Genomic DNA, 22734 nt, shown 5'->3' with positions numbered 1-22734 from the left:
CCATTTACCCTCCCACCCCCATCTCCACCGGGGGGCTTTTACTCCGGCACCATTTACCCTCCTGCCCCAGTGATCGCCCTCCCCCGCAGCGCTGAGCCCCCAACGCGCAGCTGCAGCACCGAGGCCAGGCAAGGCGCACGCGGCGTTCCCGCCTCCCGGTGTCACCGCTGGAACCTTCCGGCCGGGCGGCGCGACCGAGCCTGCGCCGAGAACGCGCCGGAGCCGCGGGGGGCGTGTGAGGGGAGGACACCCGTTGGGGAACCCGGAATTGCCTGGCCGAGCGGTAACGGCCGCGGCTGCGAGCCGTCACGGTGAGGCGCTGCGGGCAGGTTAGCCTAGGACGGGGGCTCGGGAGGTCGGCTGCCGGGATCGGCGGGGAGAGGGCCCTGGAGACCACGCTAGGGGCGGTGAGAGTGCTGGGGGTGCGTGCTGGGAAGGTGGGGCGGCAGCAGCGTGAAGGGGTTGGGTGGCGGCAGGTCGTGGCGAGTGCGGGGCTGGGGTGTGGCCGGGGGAGTGTGGGAGTGTTGGGGGCTTTCACCCGCAGCACAGTTACCCCCATCTCTACCTGGGAGGCCTTTACCCTGCACCATTTACCATTACCCAAGAGGGAGGGCTGGGGTCAGTCAGCGGTGAGGGGCAAGAGGGTTCGGGTTAGTCGGGGTGAGGGGCAGGTGTTGGGGGCAGGGGATGGTGAGGGGCAAGTGGGAGGGTTGGGAGCAGGCAGGGGCGCGGGGGGTAGGGGTGGTGGTGAAAGCCGGGAGGGTTGAGGGGCGGGAGTGTGGAAGGGCTGCAGGCTGGCGGTGATGAGGGGTGAGTGTGGGAGGGTTGGGGCAGGCAGGGGTGTGGGGTAAGTGTGCGGATTGGGGGCAGGCGGTGGTGAGGGTTGATGGTGAGGGTGGGAGCTTTGAAGGCAGGTGGTAGTGAGGGGTGAATGTCCTGAAGTATAGATAGGTGTGGAATGATTAGTTTTTTATTGGTAAATGTCAGGAAATGTTAATTTCACAGTAGATAAACCTACAAAAAATTTCCTTCTATAATAATAGAAATTTATAGACAGACAAAGTAAGAAAAGTGCTTCTTGAGAACTTATTAAAGTTTGGTTTAAGGATGTTTACTTTGTATGTTTGACATGTGATGTTGAGAATTTGTGCTATAAGGTTTATAACGCTTTAACTCTTTTAATCTGAACTGCTACTTTCATTAAATAATTATTCTAACTCACCCCCCCATAATTTGGTGCAACTGTGAAAATTTAAATAGATAACAGTTGAGAAAAATGTTTAAAAATAAACCAATATTGTTCATCAAAATGATAAAAGAAATAAAAATCAAAATCTGCCAACCCTATTTATAGGATTTGTGTAGTACTGAACGGGGCTAATATAAGATTGCATTATATGCTGGGCAGTCATGAAAATAAGATGTGCATGTCTTGTGACTATCCATGTCAAAAACTGTGCTATGCCAAATGCAATTTATGTTTAGCTGGATTTTAAAAAAACTTTCGTTTGCCAAGAGTGGCAGGAAATAGAACTTCACTCTTGATATCTTAAAAGTTGTTCAAAATTCATTATAAGATTGGTGCCAGTTCAGTCCGAGCCAATGTTCTAATCTGTCTGTCTGTCATCAGCGAAAGGTAAGTTTATAAATTAGCAGGATTTGTATAGATCCAGCGACTACTATTTTCCTGCTGTAAAATATTATGTAAGGATATGGCACGCATGCTGTCCTGATGCTTTATTTTTTATATTTTGTACAAGCCTACTACTGGTTCTAATGCAAATAGGTTGGAAATTCATGAACACAAATATTTAATATATGTACATTTTGAGTCTCGAATGTTTTCTTTAAGTATATATAACCCCAGTTTAGTAAGAAAACAGGGGTTATACTTACTTACTTTACTTGGATTTCCAGAAAGCCTTTGACAAGGTCCCTCACCAAAGGCTCTTACATAAATTAAGTTGTCATGGGTTGAGAGGGAAGATCCTTTCATGGATTGAGAACCGTTAAAAGACAGGGAACAAAGGGCAGGAATAAATGGTAAATTTTCAGAATGGAGAGGGGTAACTAGTGGTGTTCCCCAAGGGTCAGTCCGAGGATCAATCCTATTCAACTTATTCATAAATGATCTGGAGAAAGGTGTAAACAGCGAGGTGGCAAAGTTTGCAGATGATACCTAACTGCTCAAGCTAGTTAAGACCAAAGCAGACTGTGAAGAACTTCAAAAAGATCTCACAAAACTCAGTGATTGGGCAACAAAATGGCAAATGAAATTGAATGTGGATAAATGTAAAGTAATGCACATTGGAAAAAATAACCCCAACTATCTATACAATATGATGGGGGCTAATTTAGCTACAACTAATCAGGAGAAAGATCTTGGAGTCATCGTGGATAGTTCTCTGAAGAAGTCCACGCAGTGTGCAGCAGCAGTCAAAAAAGCAAACGGGATGTTAGGAATCATTAAAAAAGGGATAGAGAATAAGACGGAGAATATCTTATTGCCCTTATATAAATCCATGGTACGCCCACATCTTGAATACTGCGTACAGATGTGGTCCCCTCATCTCAAAAAAGATATACTGGCATTAGAAAAGGTTCAGAAAAGGGCAACTAAAATGATTAGGGGTTTGGAACTGGTCCCATCTGAGGAGAGATTAAAGAGGCTAGGACTTTTCAGCTTGGAAAAGCAGAGACTAAGGGGGATATGATAGAGGTATATAAAATCATGAGTGGTGTGGAGAAAGTGAATAAGGAAAAGTGATTTAGTTGTTCCCGTAATATAAGAATTAGGGGCCACCAAAAGAAATTAATGGGTAGCAGGTTTAAAACAAATGAAAGGAAGTTCTTCTTCACTCAGCACACAGTCAACCTGTGGAACTCCTTGCCTGAGGAGGTTGTGAAGGCTAGGACTATAACAGGGTTTAAAAGAGAACTAGATAAATTCATGGAGGTTAAGTCCATTAATGGCTATTAGTCAGGATGGGTAAGGAATGGTGTCCCTAGCCTCTGTTTGTCAGAGGGTGGAGATGGGTAGCAGGAGAGAGATCACTTGATCGTTACCTGTTAGGTTTGCTCCCTCTGGGGCACCTAGCATTGGCCACTGTTTGTAGACAGGATACTGGGCTGTATGGACCTTTGGTCTGACCCACTATGGCCATTCTTATGTTCAAAACTTGAAATAAATTTTCACATTTCCAAACATTGTACTAACTAATGCTAATTTTTAATGTGATCTCTTACTGTTTTTTTTAGTGCTTGGTGTATAATCCAGAAATCTTCCACAATGCTAGAGTCGTATGTGACTCCTATTTTAATGAGTTATGTGAATCGCTACATTAAGAACCTGAAGCCCTCAGATCTACAGCTGTCACTATGGGGAGGAGATGTGGTTCTTAGCAAACTTGAATTAAAGCTGGATGTACTTGAACAGGTATGTTAACAGTAGCTACTGTGTATGTGGCTCAATTTAAAATAAGTTCAGTAAAATGTTCAAGATACTATCTGTAGATCAGTATTCACTTACAATCGTTATTATTTTTGCTATCTGTTTTGCTCCTATCTTTGGAGGTTTTTTCCCCGTTGCTCAGCCTTTAGCTGCTCTGGGAATCCCACATCCCCTGTTCTAGTGGATGAACCGGGAAGATTTGCATTTCTGCAAATCACTGGGCTTGAAGAGAGGGCCATTTCTTTATGGAGCATATCCCTTCTTTCAGTGATCTGTCATTTCACAGTACCAGCACTTAACTGAACTGCTTGTCCCTTTAAAAAATATTATCAATCTTTTATTTTACTAACTGAATTTAATGATATTTAAAACCATTCAAAATGTTGTGAATCAAATTAAAATCCTCCTTTTAATGATTTAGGTGCAGATTTTAACTTACCGGACTCATTGCAGAGAGCTTCCAACTTCTTCAGTAGTGGCTTTCCTCTTTCTGCTGGGCTGTGAATGGAAAGACTGTAGTTCTGTAGCAAATTCTCCTCCCTCACCAAGTGTCTGATCCCTTTTGGTGATCTCAGTTTGCAAGTCCATGTCCAGCTGAGTATCCTTGCTTGTATCTGATGTTTCTGGCATATCTAATTTCCTCAGGTCATTTGTCAGTTAATATGGGGTCTCTTTTACCCCTTTGCTGAGCCCTGGCTCAGGTCATATTGATGGCTGGCTCCAAACTTCATATCAGAGGCTTGTACCAACTCAGTTTCTCTTTTTGTGGTTTAAGTTTACAGCACCATTCAAGCTAGCAGCAAGAACACCCTCACCCCCAAACATTCTTCTGTTCATATCACCAACCATTCATTTGGGGTATGGTAAAATGAGCTAAGAGAGTCTCCCAGAGAGTTTTTCCCTCAAAGATAGTGGGACTTCTGAATTATTTTAGCCCCTGAACATTTGTTTTTTCCTCATCAGAGTTCCTGCAGGATACAAATAGAGTGGAAATCTCTAGTTTTACGTAAATTCTGGCTTGATTCCTATGGCAGTAGCTGACTTCTAAGGCTCTCCGCACCCTCCTGAGTTTTCTCGCAAAGCAGTTTCTCAGTCCCTGAAGTCCTTGCTGCATCTCAGCTTTATTAGCAAATTCTGTGTTGGCCTAAGCTTTCTTGTTATTTCTAGTTCCTGAAAAACCTTTTTGTCCATGGTAATTAAGTCAATGGTCACCTGTTCAATCCACTTTGCCAGCACATACTAGGCCTTTTGTAGCTGGGTTTCAAAATATGTCCTGACCCTTCATGTTGTCTTAATCAACAGAGGTTTTGTTTCCAGCTGATTATGTTAGATTTCTGCCTTTGGGCTATCCCTCACTTCTTTCTGAGAAGTTTCCAGATACTATGTTAGGTCTTCTTTTAATTTCTTCTGATGTGCTTTGATTTCTGCTAGTGTCTCACCTATTTGTTCCATTTTGGTTCAGCAACAATAGCTGCTCACGATTTCTCTCCTTGGAAAGTATCCCACTTTGGTGATTGCTCGTATTTCCTCTCCACTGAGTGATAGAGCCTTGTAGGTCAGTTTTCCTTTGAAGGACAAATTGATAGTGTGGACTACTGGTATTTTCTGTGGGTAACTTGTTATTATTTACACCTTATTCTCTAGTCCTTGTGCAGGTGCATTCACAAGCAGCATGTAGGCAATCCACTCTTTCAGGAATCTCAGCCCACACACTGCCTGGTTCCTAGGAAGCAGGTCTGCACCTAGAATTGACTTCAGTTAAATTAAAGCAGAGAGCAAAACATCTTGTTGCTTTCCACGGCTCCCTCAAAAGGAAACTGCATCACAAAACTAACAAAACAGCATTTCTTCTAAGACTCCTTGAACCTCTGTAGCGCTTAGTGAAGATACTACCTACATTGATGGGAGAGCTTCTAGGTGTAGGTACTCCACTTCCCAGAGAGGCAGTAGCTATGTCAATGGGAGAAGTCCTCCTGTTGGCATAACGCTCTCTATGGAGTTTGGTTGGTATAACTGCATCCCTCGAGGGTGAGGATTTTCCACACTCCTGACCGACACAGTTATACTAAAATAAGTCGGTAGTGTAGATCAAGCCTAAGAAAAGACTGAAAAAAAGAACTAGATAAGTTCCAGGAGGATAGGTCTGTCAATGGCTATTAACCAGGATGGGCAGGGGTGCAACATGATACTCTGAATGTCCCTAGCCTCTGTTTGCCAGAAGCTGGGAGTGGATGATAGGATGAACCACTTGATTGCCTGTTCTGTTCATTCCCCCGGGGCACCTGCTATTGGCCACTGTCAGAGGACAGGATGCTCGGCTAGGTGGACTGTTGGTTTGACTCAGTGTGGCCTTTCTAATGTACTTGTAAGGCTCTGTTTAACAATCCCATCTGGTGATTCCTGCCATAACGTAATTACTTTTACTAAGTATAGTAAGTGTACATGTTTTCTGAAGTAGTTGGATTGGAATAGAATCCCTTGAATCTCGGAAAGAAAGCGTAGTTTTCTGGTGATCCAGGAAATCTGGGTTTGTTTAATGGCTCTGCCATAAACTTGCTTTTTATCTGTGGGCAAGTTGTGTAGGCCCCCATCCTGCAAACATTTGCACCTTCAAATCTCATTGAGCTTAGTGAGACTACTTATGTGTGCAAAATTGCTCCCTTGTGTATGTGTTTGCAAGACTGGGTCCTTAATCTGTATGTGCCTTAGTTCCCCACTGGTAGAATTGGATAATCATAGTAAGAAGGAGTGTTGTGAGGACACGTTAATTATTGTTTGTCTGCAAAGTGCTCAGCTACTATGATGTGTAAAGTTCATGTAAGTATTGAGTTTAATATTTGGTATATGTATATATCTATGGGAAACAATGGAGCCTGTTGTCATTTTACTTCTTTTAGGAGCTAATGTTGCCTCAGATACTTACATGCAACTCTTATTGACTTAAATGAGAAAGCAAAATGTAGCTCAACAAAAGCAAGTTTTTTAACACCTATTAGTCCACGTGAAATGAGTGACCTGGTGCTTTTAGTTTAGTTTTACACGGGTAGGTGCCCTCATTAAAACAATAACTATAATTGATGCTCTGGTTCACAGCCTCATCAGAATTCAGCGAGTGAATGGGAATTGAAGATGGACTACATTCTGCCTTCTAGAACAGAGGTTCTCAAACTGTGGTTGGGAGGGGGCGGTGAGGTGGGGGAAAATAGGTAGGTGGGGGGGCAGTGGGGTGAGAAGAGGGGGTGGGGGGAATTTGGGACGTGTGCGGCTGCAGCGGCCAGAAAAAGAGGTGACTTTGCTCCAGCTCCAGGGCTGCGGCTCCTGGGGAGAGACCCCCCTCCTTCCCAGTCCCAGCTGGGGAGAGACTAGTGATATTAAAATATGAATTGTGTGCTTTTATTTGTAGAACAGAAACATGTTTATTATTATTTATTTTTTTAATATAGCACTTTTATCCAAAGCGCTTCACAATAGTTAGCTATTGGTACAAACAACATTTGGAAAGATAATTAAGTGGTCCACCAAGACCTTCAGCAATTTTCAAGTGGTCCATGGAAAAAAAAAGTTTGAGAACCACAGTTCTAGAGGAAAGCACTCCAAGCTGGGATGGGGGTACACTGCAAAAGCAACATGAGGAAATGTGCTGAATCTATTCTGTTGATGCCAAGTTGGAGCCAGTATTCACTAAACTCAATTGAAAGATTCTCATTGACATCCAGGAAGGCTTTGATCAAGCCCAAAGAGTGTTTCAGTCTCCTGGGCTATCAGGCCACCCTCCTGTTAACTTAAGGTTTTTTAAAAAATAATTTGCAGAATTTTATATAAATAATGCTAATAAGTGCATATAAAAGAAATTTAACTTCAGTTCAATTTACCTCAAGAGCATGTGTATTTTTTTTTCTTTATTATGCAGGCACTGGTTGCAACTGTGTAGTTAAGTCTGAGTTCCATTTTTCACTTAAAGGAAAGATTCAGCATCTTTATGCATGAAAAATACATGCATCCGCATAAAAATGACAGCACTCACTCTTTGAATACAGAATGAATTTTCTGAGAATTTACAAGTAGATCTTTGTTTGGAGTTTAAAGTTAATTAAAATGTGGTCCTTTAAGAAACTTTGGATGTTAGCCTTTTCCTTGTCCCAAATGATCTTGAATGGAATAATGGAGACTCTTCAAAATGTTTATATAATTAAAATTAATTGAAATCTTGTACATAGATTATAGTGGAAGAAATTATGTTTAAGTTATTAACTATTTTGTATTACTATAGAAATCACTAGCTCAGGCAACTTTTAAGGCGGGTGGGCATTGTGGTATCAGAAGAAACTCAACAAATCATAATCTTTCCTTTTACAGCTGTCTTGCATGCAACGTTTCTATTGGTTGAATGAGTCAGTAGTGTGAGGGAGACAGGATACATGTCAGGCATTCTCTCCGGTATTATTATTACTGTATTTTTCTTACCATTGAATCTAGGAGCCCTACTCGTGGACCAGGACCCCATTATGCTAGGCACTGTATAAACACAGAACAAAAAGACTGTCCTTTATAGATTATTTGATCTAGTTGCACTGCTGTTTAAAGGGTCTGTGGCTGCATTATGATTGTGCTCAAAGGACTCTCAGCTGTGCTCAAGGTAGCACTGCCGGGGAACTGAAGCAGAAATGCAGAGAGATCTCTAATCGCATACAACCAATGGGACTTTGGGGCTGGACAGCTTCTACCTTTTTCTCATATTGCTGGTCTCACCAAGACAGCTTTATAAATTAATAAGTCAATTGCAAAGTAAGGAACATATTCACCTTACAGTTTGATAGTTTTACGCTGCTTTGGCAATGCAAAGCAGCAGTAAACCTCACTTAACAATATACTCTGACTGCTTTGTGCTTCTCTGGTGTATTGGTGAATCTGCCCTTAAAAGTAAAATAAAATAATGTTTTGAAGTTGTTGTATATCTTCAAATCATTAGAAGTATTGAAAGTAGGGATGTAAAATATTAACCGGTTAACCGGTAAGTATTGGTCTTACCGTTAACCCACCCTAACCCGCTTACCGGGTCTTACCGTTAACCCGCTATATGTGGGTGTCGAATGGGTTCTCCTGCCCCAGGCCACGGCAGCTGGGAGCAGCCCCAGCAGGCCCTGGGAGCTTCGTGGGGGGTGGCCAGCTGGGCAGCAGGACTGCATTTAGGCTGGGGGCGGGGCAGGGGCTGCGGGCTCTGGGTGGGGGAGGTAAAGTAGTCCCCGGTCTTCCCCTGTGCCACTGGAACGGGTACGGTTGCAGAGGTAGACGGTGCGCTGATCAGGGAAGGGAAGCTGCTGCTGCGGTGGGTGGCACGGAGCATCTGCGAAGGCCGCATTGGGACAAACTAGATAGTTTACAGTCTGGACTGTGTGTGTGTGTATAATTACTGGTCTGAACTTTATTCTGTTTGCATATCAGAAATCTGATCAAGTCATGATCACTTGTACTGAAGCTACCATTAATTTTTAGATCTGGTTAAGGTTACCCTTAAGAGAAATCCAAACATGTACAGAAATGCACGGTTAAAGCACCCAAAGAACCTTAACTGTACCTTGTAGCAGTACCATGAAGGGAAAATATGAAAAAAACCTGTCTTTAAAAATTAGTTTAACCTAATCTGGGAACTGCAAACACAAAATGCCTTAATTATTATTGTGAGGCATCACTGTAATATATTATTTATAGAGCAGAATCCTGAATGTGAGGAAGACAAGTTTTGATGTTAATATGGAAGTAGAGGTGGTAATACTTAACTTACCTGCCTATCCCACAGCGATATTGAGGGTTCATAGATTTTTAAGGCTAGAAGGGAGAACTAAAATAATCTAGTCTGACCTCCTGCATAACACAAGCCAAAGAATCTAACCCAACAATTTCTGCATTGAACCTGTATATTGTTTGAGCTACAGCATATATCTTTTAATGTTTGTATACTACTTCAAACATGTAAAACACTATGTAAGTGTTAAGTATTAAGCAAATGTAATCTAGTATAATTACAAGAAATATTATTCAACATTTCATGTAGTACTTAGTTTAATGGGAAAAGATTTCATGAGAATGGAAGGAGAATAAAAATAATGCCTCTGGTGTGTGTTTGTTAAATTACTAAATGTGGCGCGCAGACTTGTTCTGTGTTGCCTCAGTTATCATTCTTAAGTACCACAACAAAGGGTTTGCATTATATCACTGCAGAGACAATTATTTGTCCAATTAGGATAATGTCGGACAACATTTGTATCAGCATTCCTTTGACACAGAAAGGTTGACTTACCTTCTAAGTATATAGGCAATCTATCTCTCAGCGTTTTGCTCCACTTCCTGCTTTCAGAAGTGTTTTTTTCTTTTTTTTTTTCTTCATTCAGAGGATTTTTCCATATCTTGTAGGAAGCTTTGGACACAAATGGGACTTTGAGTTAAATCCATCTGGTAAATAGTGGAAAAAAGCTCTTTCAGAATGTCTTTTAAAGTAAACTTAGAATTCCCACATGTAAAGGCAAATCAGTGTCTAAATAAACATTGCTATACTGATGATTGGCATAGAAATTAAATATTTGAGAAACAAGAAGCCTAGCTTATTTCTACAACTCAATTAAATTGCAGCTTGTACTGGCCTGCTATTTTCCTTTGTGAAAGCCTCACCTGTATGTTGTACATTTTTTATTTTATCAGGCTGTTGGAGAGCATAGTGCTTCTTATTCTTCCCTGCTTGTTTGGGCTGTTGGAAAGCTGATGTAAAGTGATTGACTCCATTTGTTATAGGCAGCAAAATGACCTACAACATTTTGAGTACAGAATGAATTTTCTGAGAATTACGAGTAGATCTTTGTTCGGAGTTAAAGTTAATTAAAACGTGGTCCTTTAAGAAACTTTGGATGTCAGTCTTTTCCTTGTCCCAAATGATCTTGAATGGAATAATGGAGACTCTTCAAAATTTTTATATAATTAAAATTAATTGAAATCTTGTACATAGATTATAGTGAAGAAATTCTTATAGTTTTAAAAAAAAAACCCTGAATGTATTTCAACCTGGCCATGTTCAAAAGATTTGTTTTATATACAGTGTGTACAGAAACTCTCATCCGGGTGTCAAATAAACCACAAAGTAAATCTTTGCTGTGTGGAGTGTAGCCTGATTCGATTAGTCTTCCCATGTTGACCTCCTTTCCTCTTGTTTGACTTGTTCCCTTAACTTCAAATATTATGTTAACACTGGAGGAAAAGAGTACAAACTCAACTTTATAGATAAAAAGGAACCAACAAGTTACATATGTAATAAAATCATAGCCCTCATTCTTTAAGTACCTGCTCCATCTTTGCGTTTATCATTTCTTGCTGTCTTTCATGTGATTTGAGCCTGTTCCTAAGAGGTGCTGAGCACTTGCAACTCCCAATGAAGTACTAAAAGGTTTTAGGAGTAAAAACCTCTTTTCACCGCTATGCATTTTTTAACATAAATCTGTAAGTCTCCATGCACTCCACAGGCACTATAGAAATAATACAGTATGCGTAGGAATATAATTAACTTTCATTGTTAATTGTTGTGAGTATGCTCTAGTTATGTTTCTAGAGTAGTGATGCATTTCACTGTAGCTGCATATAAGAGAGACTGTGTTTTAAACCTTCTTTAATTACCAGGGACATAGTAGAATCCAGATGTTTTCTTTGAACACATAAGCACAATAAATGTGTGTGAGTAAATGCATGTGACCAATTATTAACTAAAGTGTCAAGAATTATGCCATACATAACTGACAGTAGAAAAAAGAACTCTTGAGGGTTTTTTTGTGGGGAGGGCGCAGGCACGAAGTGGTTCTTAAGATTTTATTCTTGTTTTTTTTGTAAAGTAGCAAATGTGTCCTTGACAATTGTGATTTTGTTTTTAATTAAGTTTGAATATCTAATTGGTTAATTCGTATTTTTTAGGAGCTGAAACTACCGTTTAGTTTTTTAAGTGGACATATTCATGAATTACGAATCCATGTACCCTGGACAAAACTAGGCTCAGAACCAGTTGTCATCACTATCAATACAATGGAGTGCATCTTGAAACTGAAGGATGGAGTCCAGGTAGGAAGCCTATGATGAGTTTATATAAAATATAATTGTTAAAATTGAGGGTTTTTTAAATAAAATTGATAAAGTAGTTAATGTTGTATTACAGGAATGCTAATGTCTTTTTGTCTGTCATGTCTGGCCAAAAGTCTTTGTCTGCACAGAAGCAGTAATCATGGTTAATACACAAGGACTGTAATGCTTTCTATTCAGATTTTCCCTATTCTTTCACTTTATTTGCTGTAGTGTTGTTCCTGCAGGTGTAAAAGCAGGTTAATGAATCTCTGCCAAAATTTTCCTATGACTAGGTAGCAAATGAATCTCAAGAGCAACATAGCATCCTAAGTGCTTCCAGCTTTTACCACCCAAGAAGTTGTGTCCCGCTGCTGGATTAAGTTATATAGAGCATCACTAGGCTGTCTCTTCAAGAGATGAGTTATTACTATAGGAATGCTTTATTAAAGTTCCTATTATTTCAGTATAGCTATCTTTTCCGTTTTGATGTAATAAGTTATTTGCTTAAAATATAAAGTCGTCTTGGAAGACATTTTTTAGTGTCTTCTAAAAGCTTTTTATTTAGTTGTTTGTGACAGACGCAGAACAACATTCCGTGTCTGTAAAATTTTCATTCCACCACAATGAAATCTGGTATCATATGAGCAACTGGATATTATTATATTTTGCATATATGAGTTTAAAAAAAAGTACAGTGCTTTGTGAAATATGCAGTAGCATCTTGCCATACTTCAGCATTCATTGTCAATCAACAAATATGTTGGAACACTTCAACACTAAAGCACGTTCTAGCTTTCTTTCTTTGTCTAAACATTTATTTCATTTCAATAGATACTCCAATTATATTTAATTTAGAGTCCTGGAAATAAACATATGATTTACACATCTTCTGTGGAACTTCCACAATTTGCTTAATATTTGATACCAATAGTTCGATATCTGAAAGTAATTACATTGGAGAACATTTCTGCATTACATTTATGTGATGAATGTTCTGTAATGAAAGTCAATCTATTTCTGGAATTAGAGATTTTTGTTTTGTTTTGGAAAACCTGGTCCTAGTTATGCCACCCATGCAGTGCTCTCTCTCTCTCTTTCTGTCTCTTTCATATATATAGCTATATATTTTACGTATATATAAAAATAACATCCAGACACTAAGTATTTTTTCAATGGTAAGGTAGAGGTTTCAAGGCCAGATGTCCCATAAGAAACACATTTTAGAAGCAGCAAATTACAATTAATTGTAGAAGCTGCGGAAAAAGATTTGTAACACATGACTTTGTGCAACCAAGAACTAGTATTTGATATTGGACCATGCAGATGGCTACTGCTGGTATGATCAGATTTCCTGCTTGCATGGTATTTGAAACTTAAATTTTGTGGTGCATACAGCAAAAGGTCAGATGTCATGAATGTAAAGCACTTTCAAAACAAGTATTTGTTACAGATGTTTAAGATTCAGAGGCAAGAAAGGATTTTTGAAAATTACAACTGACGTTTGAACAAATTATTCAGTGGTATGTACACCCTGGAGAGTAACATTTGGGTCTGTGCCAATGATACCGTTTATCTTTGAGTAATAAGAATGCAAATGAAAACATTTTGTTGTTTTCTATGGGTATATTTTTAAGAAGCTGTGGATTTGATTTTATTTCATGAAAAAGTACTTCTATTAGAAATTAAGTGTTAAGAAAAATGAAAATATCTAATGACTTCCATGTCAAATTTAAGTATTTTTAGGCTATTTTAATTTGTACTATGTAATTGTAGGTTGAATGGTTAAGACTAAGCCTTTTAGCATCAAAATATTTGCTTGTTAGAAACTGTTAAAATGCACACACATTGTAATAGGTAAAATGTCTTCTCAAAACACTGTGATGATGGAATAAATGTTTACGATTTTTTTATTTTGAATTAACTATCAACTAAAACAATTGCATCAAAGAACTTCAAATCAGTAAAATAATAATAAAACATTGTATCCTGTCCCGTGTTAGTTCTCAAAAGTTATGAGCTTAATCCTGCACTTCCTTCCTCAGGCAAAATGTCTGTTGGAGTCCTGAGCAGTTTGTCTGAGCAAAGTGTGTGCAGTCATTGACCCTAACTTACAACCATGAAAACCCGTGGTGAAACCTGTGGAGGAGAGGTGAAGTTAGCTGGGTTTCTGATGAATGTTGGCTTGGGTTTGCAAAGGAGGTAGTGGGGCATGGTCTTAAACATGATGATCCTATGGGTATCCATGGAAAGGAAGTTCTGATCTTGGATGCCAGCCCCTTTGCAGTGCTTCCAAAGATGCATCGCCATGGGGATCATACACCTGCAACTCTTTAGGAGTTGTGGTGCTGCTGGTTCCTTTGTCCATGCTTTGGCAATATCTCTTTCCCAAGTGGGGTGAAGGCATAGAGTGGAAGATAAGGCTGATTCTAGCAGCTTTAACTTCTGCTGAACTTCTATGATGATGATTACCTTTTTAGAAGAGGAGAATGTTTATTCCCTCTGAAGCATCTGGCATTGACCACTGTCAGAAGACAGGATACTAGGCTAGATGGATCATTGGTCTGAGCAGAAAAACAGTATGTCTGTTTTTATGTTCTAATGTGGTATACAGTGATGTGTTTCACCCACACATACTGTAAGCCCACAGAGTAGCAGCTGAGGTACTTCTGTAAACGCTTGGGGATTAGGGGTTCATGGAGAAACTGCCTCTCCCACTTTTGTGCTTCTCAGTTTATTTTTGCTCAGTTATGCTTTCTGTGATGAAGTGGGAATTTCCTGAGACTGACTTGAGTAGGGATTGCTATCCAGGGGTTTAGATGGGTTAAAATGCTCCTGCGGCAAAGCGGGAAATGTGAGGTTGTTTGGGTCATATAACTGTCTGGGGTGGTATGAATGGATTGTTAAGGACTGGCTGAAACTCACACCAGTGGAGGATCTGGAAGGACAATGGGAAATCTAGTGATTGCACAGTTGACACCTAATGACTCAGCAGTGGTCCTTTAAGAGGATGACAGTAGAATGGGAGGTGAAAGGAGGCTAGGATCAGAGCTGGCTTTTTGAGAGACAGAGGACGTTCTGACCTGAGGCTGACAGGCAAAGGGACAGAAACAGAGAGAAAGGAAACCAAGATGTTTCTAGAGCAGTATGGCTCAAGGAAACCTTGGCTTTAGCCAGTATAGACTATATCTTAACCTCTGTTTCTCTGTGCTAATCTAAGGACTTCCCAATGCTGTATTCCAGTTGACTAGTAAGTCCTACAGTTTTGAAAAGTGTGCCTGGTGTCTCTTCAAATACTTGCTGGGGTGCATTAATTCCTGAAGAGGTTGAAAGTCTCTGAACAGAAATCTATCTTGGTTGGACTTGCTGGGCGGAGCTCATGGTTAGAAGCAGCAGTGCTGGAGCCCAGAGACTCAGGGCAGGTCTTCACTACCCGCCAGATTGGCGGGTAGTGATCGATCTATCGGGGATCGATTTATTGCGTTTCATCTAGACGCGATAAATTGATCCCCAAATGCGCTCCCCGTCGACTCTGGAACTCCAGCTCACGAGAGGCTGAAGCGGAATTGACAGGGGAGCAGCAGCGGTCGACTCGCTGCCATCCTCATGGCCAGGTAAGTCGACCTAAGATATTCACATAGCTGAAGTTGCGTATCTTAGATCGACCCACCCCCTAGTGTAGGCCCAGGGCTCAGTATCAGAGGTGTTGAGACCATGTGGCCTATCCTTAAGGAGGTCTGGCACAGTAAGAGACTGTTTAAAAGCTGAGGCATAGTACTGATCCATGACCCTTTCTTCCTCCCGCAGGTGAATGAGAGCCTTGAGTAAGGAAGCATGACAATTTACTAGCTAGAAAAATAGGTTGCTAAATATGTTCTCCCTGGAGAGGGAGTTTTTGAGTGAGCCATTCGTAAGATGTGCAGTTGAATATGAAGGCAGAATATGCCTTGATTACAGTTTCTACAATACCGCAATGGTAGTTGCAGTAGAAATCAGGGGTCCATTCTTTTACAACACCCTTATTGCATGTATGACAACTTGTTGAGTCAGTGGAACTCCATGGAGGTGTATGGGTCATCGTGGTTGTCTTTCACTGTTGTGTGGCCTAAACATCAGTGTTTCTGATGTCAAGTTACAATAATACTCAGGTAAGCCAGTTACATAAGGTGTAAGACCCAAATAAATGTGGGTCTAAAATAAGGGAAACTTGGGAGGAATTTACTTGTGGTGATTACTTCCTGGATAAGTTGAAGTTGTGCTGATCATGATCAGAGGTGATGCTGGAAACTGTTGTTAGAAAATTACCTATAAATCATGGAATGCCAGTTTCAGTTATTGGGCTTAAAGGGACTCACTTAGTAGTGTACATAAACAGCAATAGGGCCCTGCATTAAATATGAAACAGTGTTTAATAATGTAAAATTAAAGACTGTATTATAATACATATTCACAAGGAAGTTTACATTTGTTTGCACAACCTTAACTGTCATTTCTTGACTTTGAAGAAGACTCACTTAGCAATCTCAAGTTTTAATGTTTTTGTTGTATGGAATTTCCTCTCTTGTTTAAAAAAGAAAAAAAAAAACCCAAACAAATTCCATCATAGGTAACTATTTGCTAGACAGAAGTGGAATGCTCTATGTAGCGCACTATGTGCAATCAAATGGGCTGAGAAACCTTGCCTCTGCCCATACACACTTTCATTTATGAAAACTGGCCATACACCTTGAACTGGCCATACACCCTGTCTGTTTAAAAAAAATCAAACCCCTTTCTTTTAGTGTATAGCCTATTTTAATATTAAAATATTCAGTTTACAAATCTGATTATAATAAGTGTTAATCTTTGTGTATGAATGTAAAATTTAAAAAGTGAGAGAGCTGCCCTCCAGGCAGAAGTCCAAACCATCTGGGCTGGTTGCCAGAGTTCCTTGAACTCAGACTCTCAGGTTCTCATTAAAGTGCCTTGTGTCCGTGCACAAGCTTTCTGAAAAGTGAATTATTTGGGGTGTAAGGTCGCAGTAATTAATCCTGTTTGGAATTGGAGTGACTCTACTTTACAGTGAGTTTGTTAGCTTATGATTCATATGATGTATTCCTAACTACTTTGCTTCTGACAGTTCTCCCACTGCTATCCCAGACTGTATTGCTTCACAGTTCAATCAGCCTGTCTTTGAATCTATGTGCCCTCCACTGCTCCAGTTTAATGTAGACTGGATGCCACCTCTCTGTTTAAATGCTGGCATGCAGCCATGTGTGCCCCTTTTTGATACAAGGTAATTGTGAGTTCAGGCAATGAGTCATATGCCCATTATAGCAGCCATGCCCCTTGTGCTTCCATGTGGACACCTGCAGTGTTCCTGGACTTGATTGTCCTCTTTGTACAGCTGCATGTCCAGTCCCATCTGGAGAAGTCACTGCAATGCAAACATCTACAAGACATTGTTATAGCAAATGACAGCAGTGGGCACTCCCAGACTTGTTCCCAGTGCCAAGTCAAAGCAAAGGAGGTGTGACAGAAGTAGCTGAAGACAAGGGACAAGAACAGGACCTCTGGTAATGCTTCTACTATCTGCCCATACTGTGAGCAGCTGGACGGGATTTTTTGCAAGCAATGTCACCACCTAACCCGAAAATGGAGAGATGGGCGGTTTTCCACAAAGCACATGAGACACCCAAGCACCTAAGATACCACAGAAGGCATCCTTGACTTTGGTATTGCATGGGGTCTCACCAGGAGGAAATTCTTCAGGGGAAGCAATAACTGTATGATGTGACAGATTGGGAGATTAAAAGTACACCATTCAAACAGCCATACTGAAGCTGCTGTGGAGGAGAGCTCTCCCTGTTCAAGCATCCAGCTTTTTAAACAAGGGAAGCCATCATAACTGTTAATGTCCAAAGTGGTCTGAGGAACAAAAATTTCCCTGCTCTTTGCAGCAAACATGCCTAAATTTCTAAAGATCCTGGCATCATGGTCCTTTTCAGACTGTCCAATGTGAATATCAGTGAACCTTCCACCGTGCTCTACCAGGCCTTGCAGCACCATGGGGAAATATCCCTTCTTGTAGATGATAAAGGCATTGGCTTGGTGTGGGAGGCAAACAGTAGGTATCTGGGTCACATAAGTAATGCATATGCAGTTTGGGAGCCCATCAGTGCAAAGCTATCAGTAACCTGTTCATTGCCAAGTTTGCAACATAACACAGCAGCACCCTCCTCGTAGCTCTGCAAATCTCCATAGCAATAGCCTCATTAGTTGATCTACCTATACCAAACTAGTAAACTACTGATTGACAACCCTCAAGAGTGGTGAGTTTCCAGATGGTAATGGCCACACATTTCTCTCTGCTGAGGGGAACTCTCACGTTGGTGTGCTGTTGTAGTTCTGGTAACAGATCTGCATAGATCTTTAGGAAGGTAGTCTTCTGCATCCTGAAGTTCTGCTGCCACTGCTGGTCATCCCAGTTCTGTGTCACTATCCTATCCGACCAGTCAGTGCTAGTTGATTACTTTCAGAAGTGACGCTCCACTGAGTAAAGCCCCTCCAGGTATATGTATACAGAAGTAATTGCTTGATTTCATCCTTCTGCTCCTCTTACCTGTAGTCCTATCACCATTGCATTTGAAGCTGCTGAGTTAAATGCAGTCAGCTGAACAACTGCAATAAATGTGCACATCCTGTTTGTACTAATTATTGTGATGATCACGGTGTTCAGCAGTATGTCTTCCATGCTGTCTGAAAGCAGTTTGAAAATTGAATTGGTGCTGGCAAAATACAGATGAATTTATGGGTTCCCAAGGAATCATGGGCATTTGTTAGTGTGACCCTACATCCCAGAATTCTTGTAGCTTCTGGTAGGCATCTGTGATAAAGTGGGGGGATAGCTCCCTTGATGGACACCCAGTAAGCCAGTTAGCTGTAAAATCCCTCTTGGTAGCTGTTCTTGACTTGCTTTACCTGTAAAGGGTTAAAAAGTCCCCCAGGTAAAGAAAAAAAAAAGTGGGCACCTGACCAAAAGAGCCAATGGGAAGGCTAGAACTTTTTAAAATGGGGAAAGAAACTTTCCCTTTGTTTTCTGGGCTGCAGGGACACGGGGAAGCAAAGCTATAAGCAGAAATGCTGTGTAAGGTTTGAGCCAGGTATGAAAAAGTATCCTTTATACCTAGAAGAAATAATTTGGATAGGGAATGTTTAGTTAGACGCTATCAGGTTTATCTTATTTTGGCTTGTGGATCTCCTCTGTGCTAGCCCCTGATGCTTTTGTTTGCTTGTAACCTTTAAGCTGAACCCCAAAGAAAGCTATTTTGGGTGCTTAATTTTTGTAATTGATTGTTTTAAGATCTAGCAAAAAGCCTAAGTTCCAGATGTAATTTTCTTTTTTCTTTTTAATAAAATTTACCTTTTTTAAGAACAGGATTGGATTTTTGGTGTCCTGAGAGGTTTGTGCATGTTGTTTGATTAGCTGGTAGCCACAGCTAGTTTCCTTTGTTTTCTTTTTCAGCTCTTCCCTGGAGGGGGGGTGAAAGGGCTTGAGGGTACCCCACAGGGAGGAATTCCCAAGTGCTCCTTCCTGGGTTCAAAGGGATTTTTTTGCATTTGGGTGGTGGCAGCGTTTACCAAGCCAAGGTCAGAGAAAAGCTGTAACCTTGGGAGTGTAATACAAGCCTGGAGTGGCAAGTATTAATTTTTAAAATCCTTGCGGGCCCTCACTTCCTGTACTCGAAGTGACAGGGTGGGGATTCAGCCTTGACAGCATCCCACAGTATACCCCAAGAAAAATCCCAGAATATAAAGCTGAGAGGTGGAATGTTGCACCATGGGATGTCTGCTCACTATGCTGCATGGTTAACTTGAAAAAGTGGATAGGTGTGCATATGTAAAGGTTAACAAGGAAAGTATCATAAAACGGCATAACAAAGCAACGTGAATGCACATACTTTCCCATCCCTCTGCACTCATCTGTTGTCTCTTGTTTTATGTTTAGATTGTAGTCCCTGTACCAGAGTCTACCTTTTTGTTCTGTGGATGTACAGTATCTAGCACAGTGGGATTCTGGTTTGTGACTAGTCTCCTATACACTACAGTAATACAAATAATACATAATAATAATAACAATCCCTGTGTAGACAATCCCTTAATCTAGTTCCAGGAGCTGGATTATCTAGGGCAGTGGTTCTCAAAGCTGGTTCGCCGCTTGTTCAGGGAAAGCCCCCTGGCGGGCCGGGCCGGTTTGTTTACCTGCCACGTCCGCAGGTTTGGCCGATTGCGGCTCCCACTGGCCACGGTTCGCTGCTCCAGGCCAATGGGGGCTGCGGTAAGGGCGGCCAGCATGTCCCTCAGTCCGCGCCTCTTTCTGCAGCCCCCATTGGCCTGGAGCCGTGAACCGCGGCCAGTGGGAGCGGCGATCGGCCGAACCTGCGGACGCGGCAGGTAAACAAACCAGCCCGGCCCACCAGAGGGCTTTCCCTGAACAAGCGGCGGACCGGCTTTGAGAACCACTGATATAGGGGAATCCTTAAGCATATCGCAGGGAAAGGGCTATTATCAGATATCAGAGTAGCAGAGCTTCAGGACTAGATTTCAGTCTTAATTCAAAGGAAGTACTTTTGGCCTGTCATTGCTATAGGTAATAGAATTTATGGCACTCTGTCTGGAGTTAATCCCATGGCTAACATCTATATGATCTTTCCAGAGTCATATGCTGTCTCTACAGCTGCAGGGCTATTCATCTCCAATCTCTTTCTTGCCAGAGGTAAAGACAGAATTAACTTAATGGTTGTACTTCTCCAAGGGAGTTCTCCTGGAGACCTCACAGTGTCTGGTTGTAGTGCCTTGAGCTCCTTTGGAAGCATATAATCTTAATTTGCATTAATTTTATCATCGTGTTACTGTATCAGCCTATTGGACAAGTTGTTTCTTGAGAACTGATGCTTGGATATTAGTTCTATATTCATCTGCTTTTGTGCTGTTTTCATACCAACTCCAACTTCTGAAAAATTCAGATTTTTTTTTCCTTTTTAACTGCCTATATTAAAACTCCTCTGTAACAAACATTTATTAAGGGTCATTATGGTTCTTTTTTAATCTCTAGTCTCTTGTTTCCATTGACCTTTTAGAGTAGCAGCCATGTTAGTCTGTATCAGCAAAAAGAACAGGAGTATGATGAAGTGGGCTGTAGCCCACGAAAGCTTATGCTCAAATAAATTGGTTAGTCTCTAAGGTGCCACAAGTACTCCTGTTCTTTTTATTGATCTTTTAGTGAGTTTTGAACTACGTATTACCTATGTGATTCAAGAGGAAACATGGAAAGCTTATGGTTATGCATTTTGGCTTTTGTCCCTAGCCTCTGTTCTCCAGAAGCTGGGAATGGACGACAAGGAATGCATCTCTTGATGATTACCTGTTCTGTTCCTTCCCTCTGGGGCACCTGGCATTGGCCACTGTTGGAAGACAGGATACTAGATGGGCTAGACGGACCTTTGGTCTGACCTTGTATGGCTGCTCTTATATTCTTATGTTTAACTGATGAGCTCAATTATGGCTGTGTGATAATGCACTTCTCATTCAAAGGACTAACATATATAAAGTATATGTAAGGGGTAGGCATGTTTAGTCACCAACTATCTGGCTGGGCCCACTGAGTATCAGAAGAGTTGTACTACAGCAGTGGTCCCCAAACTTTTTACCTTGTGCCTCCTCTTACCCCCGTCTGCGCCCCCTTCTTCAGAGCTGGGGCTGGGGCCCCAGCTCCGTGTGTGTACACAGACAGGGGCAAGGGGAGTGATGCTGGGGCTACAGGTGGGGGTGGGGCCAGCAGTTGGGACCAGGAGCAGAGCTAGTTGGCACTCCCTCTCCACTCTCCATGGGGGCTGGCCCAGGCCCCAGCTGTGCTCCCCCCGAATGTTCCTTTGTGCCCTCCTGGGGGTGGGAGGCACCCCACAGTTTGGGGACTTCTGTGCTACAGACTGGGTCACTGGAAAGTTGTTTGTTTGTATATATAGTGGCTCTGAAATAACCTAACTTTAGGAGATTATTCTTGAAGAAAATATGAGTGAATGGGTATGCTATCCATCCTCTCTAGAACTAAATGGTGCAGCTGCACCAATTTAGTGCTTCTGTTGTAGACTAGCCCTGAGTTCCTTGCCTTAATCACTTACCATGATACAGTTTTGTCTCTATTCTTCCCTCGCCTCCTGTGATAAATATAAAGGGAAGGGTAAACACCTTTAAAATCCCTCGTGGCCAGAGGAAAAACCCTTTCACCTGTAAAGGGTTAAGAAGCTAGGATAACCTTGCTGGCACCTGACCAAAATGACCAATGAGGAGACAAGATATTTTCAAAGCTGGAGGGGGGGGAGAAACAAAGGTTCTCTCTGTCTGTGTGTTGTTTTGCCAGGAACAGAAAATTAATGGAGTCTTAGAATTTAGTTAGTAATCTAGTTAGATATGCGTTAGATTCTGTTTTGTTTAAATGGCTGATAAAATAAGCTGCGCTGAATGGAATGTATATTCCTGTTTTTTTGTCTTTTTGTAACTTAAGGTTTTGCCTAGAGGGATTCTCTATGTTTGAAGCTGATTACCCTGTAAGGTATTTACCATCCTGATTTTACAGAGGTGATTCTTTTTACTTTTTCTTTAATTAAAATTCTTCTTTTAAGAACCTGATTGCTTTTTCATTGTTCGTAAGATCCAAGGGTTTGGGTCTGTGTTCACCTATGCAAATTGGTGAGGATTTTTATCAAGCCTTCCCCAGGAAAGGGGGTTTAGGGTTTGGGGAGGATTTTGGGGGGAAAGACGTTTCCAAGTGGGCTCTTTCCCTGTTATATATTTGTTAGACGCTTGGTGGTGGCAGCAATAAAGTCCAAGGGCAAAAGGTAAAATAGTTTGTACCTTGAGGAAGTTTTAAAATAAGCTGGTAAAAATAAGCTTAGGGGGTTCTCATGCAGGTCCCTACATCTGTACCCTAGAGTTCAGAGTGGGGAAGGAACCTTGACCCCTCCCCACAAAAAAAATCTTTAAACATAATGCATGTGACAAATAAATGGTTCTTTAATAATGTGTCGAAAATGTGTGGATGCCAGAGGGCAGTATTTGAAATTTGTTTACCTTTTGTATAATACAGTAAAATTGCAGGTGGAACGAGTGCATCTTGTTTCCTTATTTGCTCCTGACCTTCAGTGGCTTACATA

General features: G+C 41.3%; 1 protein-coding gene across 1 annotated transcript in view; it reads left to right on the top strand.

Moving 5' to 3' along the window:
- The first annotated feature begins 239 nt into the window (after nt 1–239).
- VPS13B (vacuolar protein sorting 13 homolog B) overlaps nt 240–22734 on the top strand; it is a 913989-nt gene continuing 891494 nt past the window's right edge. Inside the window, exons 1-3 of the mRNA XM_074944046.1 lie at nt 240–311; nt 3259–3436; nt 11402–11545. Coding sequence (XP_074800147.1) covers nt 3290–3436; nt 11402–11545 — 291 coding nt within the window. The 5' untranslated portion in view covers nt 240–311; nt 3259–3289. The remainder of the gene's footprint in view (nt 312–3258; nt 3437–11401; nt 11546–22734) is intronic.

This window comes from Natator depressus, chromosome 2, assembly GCF_965152275.1.
Source record: "Natator depressus isolate rNatDep1 chromosome 2, rNatDep2.hap1, whole genome shotgun sequence".
NCBI lineage: Eukaryota > Metazoa > Chordata > Testudines > Cheloniidae > Natator > Natator depressus.
The sequence above is the reverse complement of the archived record's forward strand: the minus strand, read 5'-3'. Positions and strand labels throughout refer to the sequence as shown.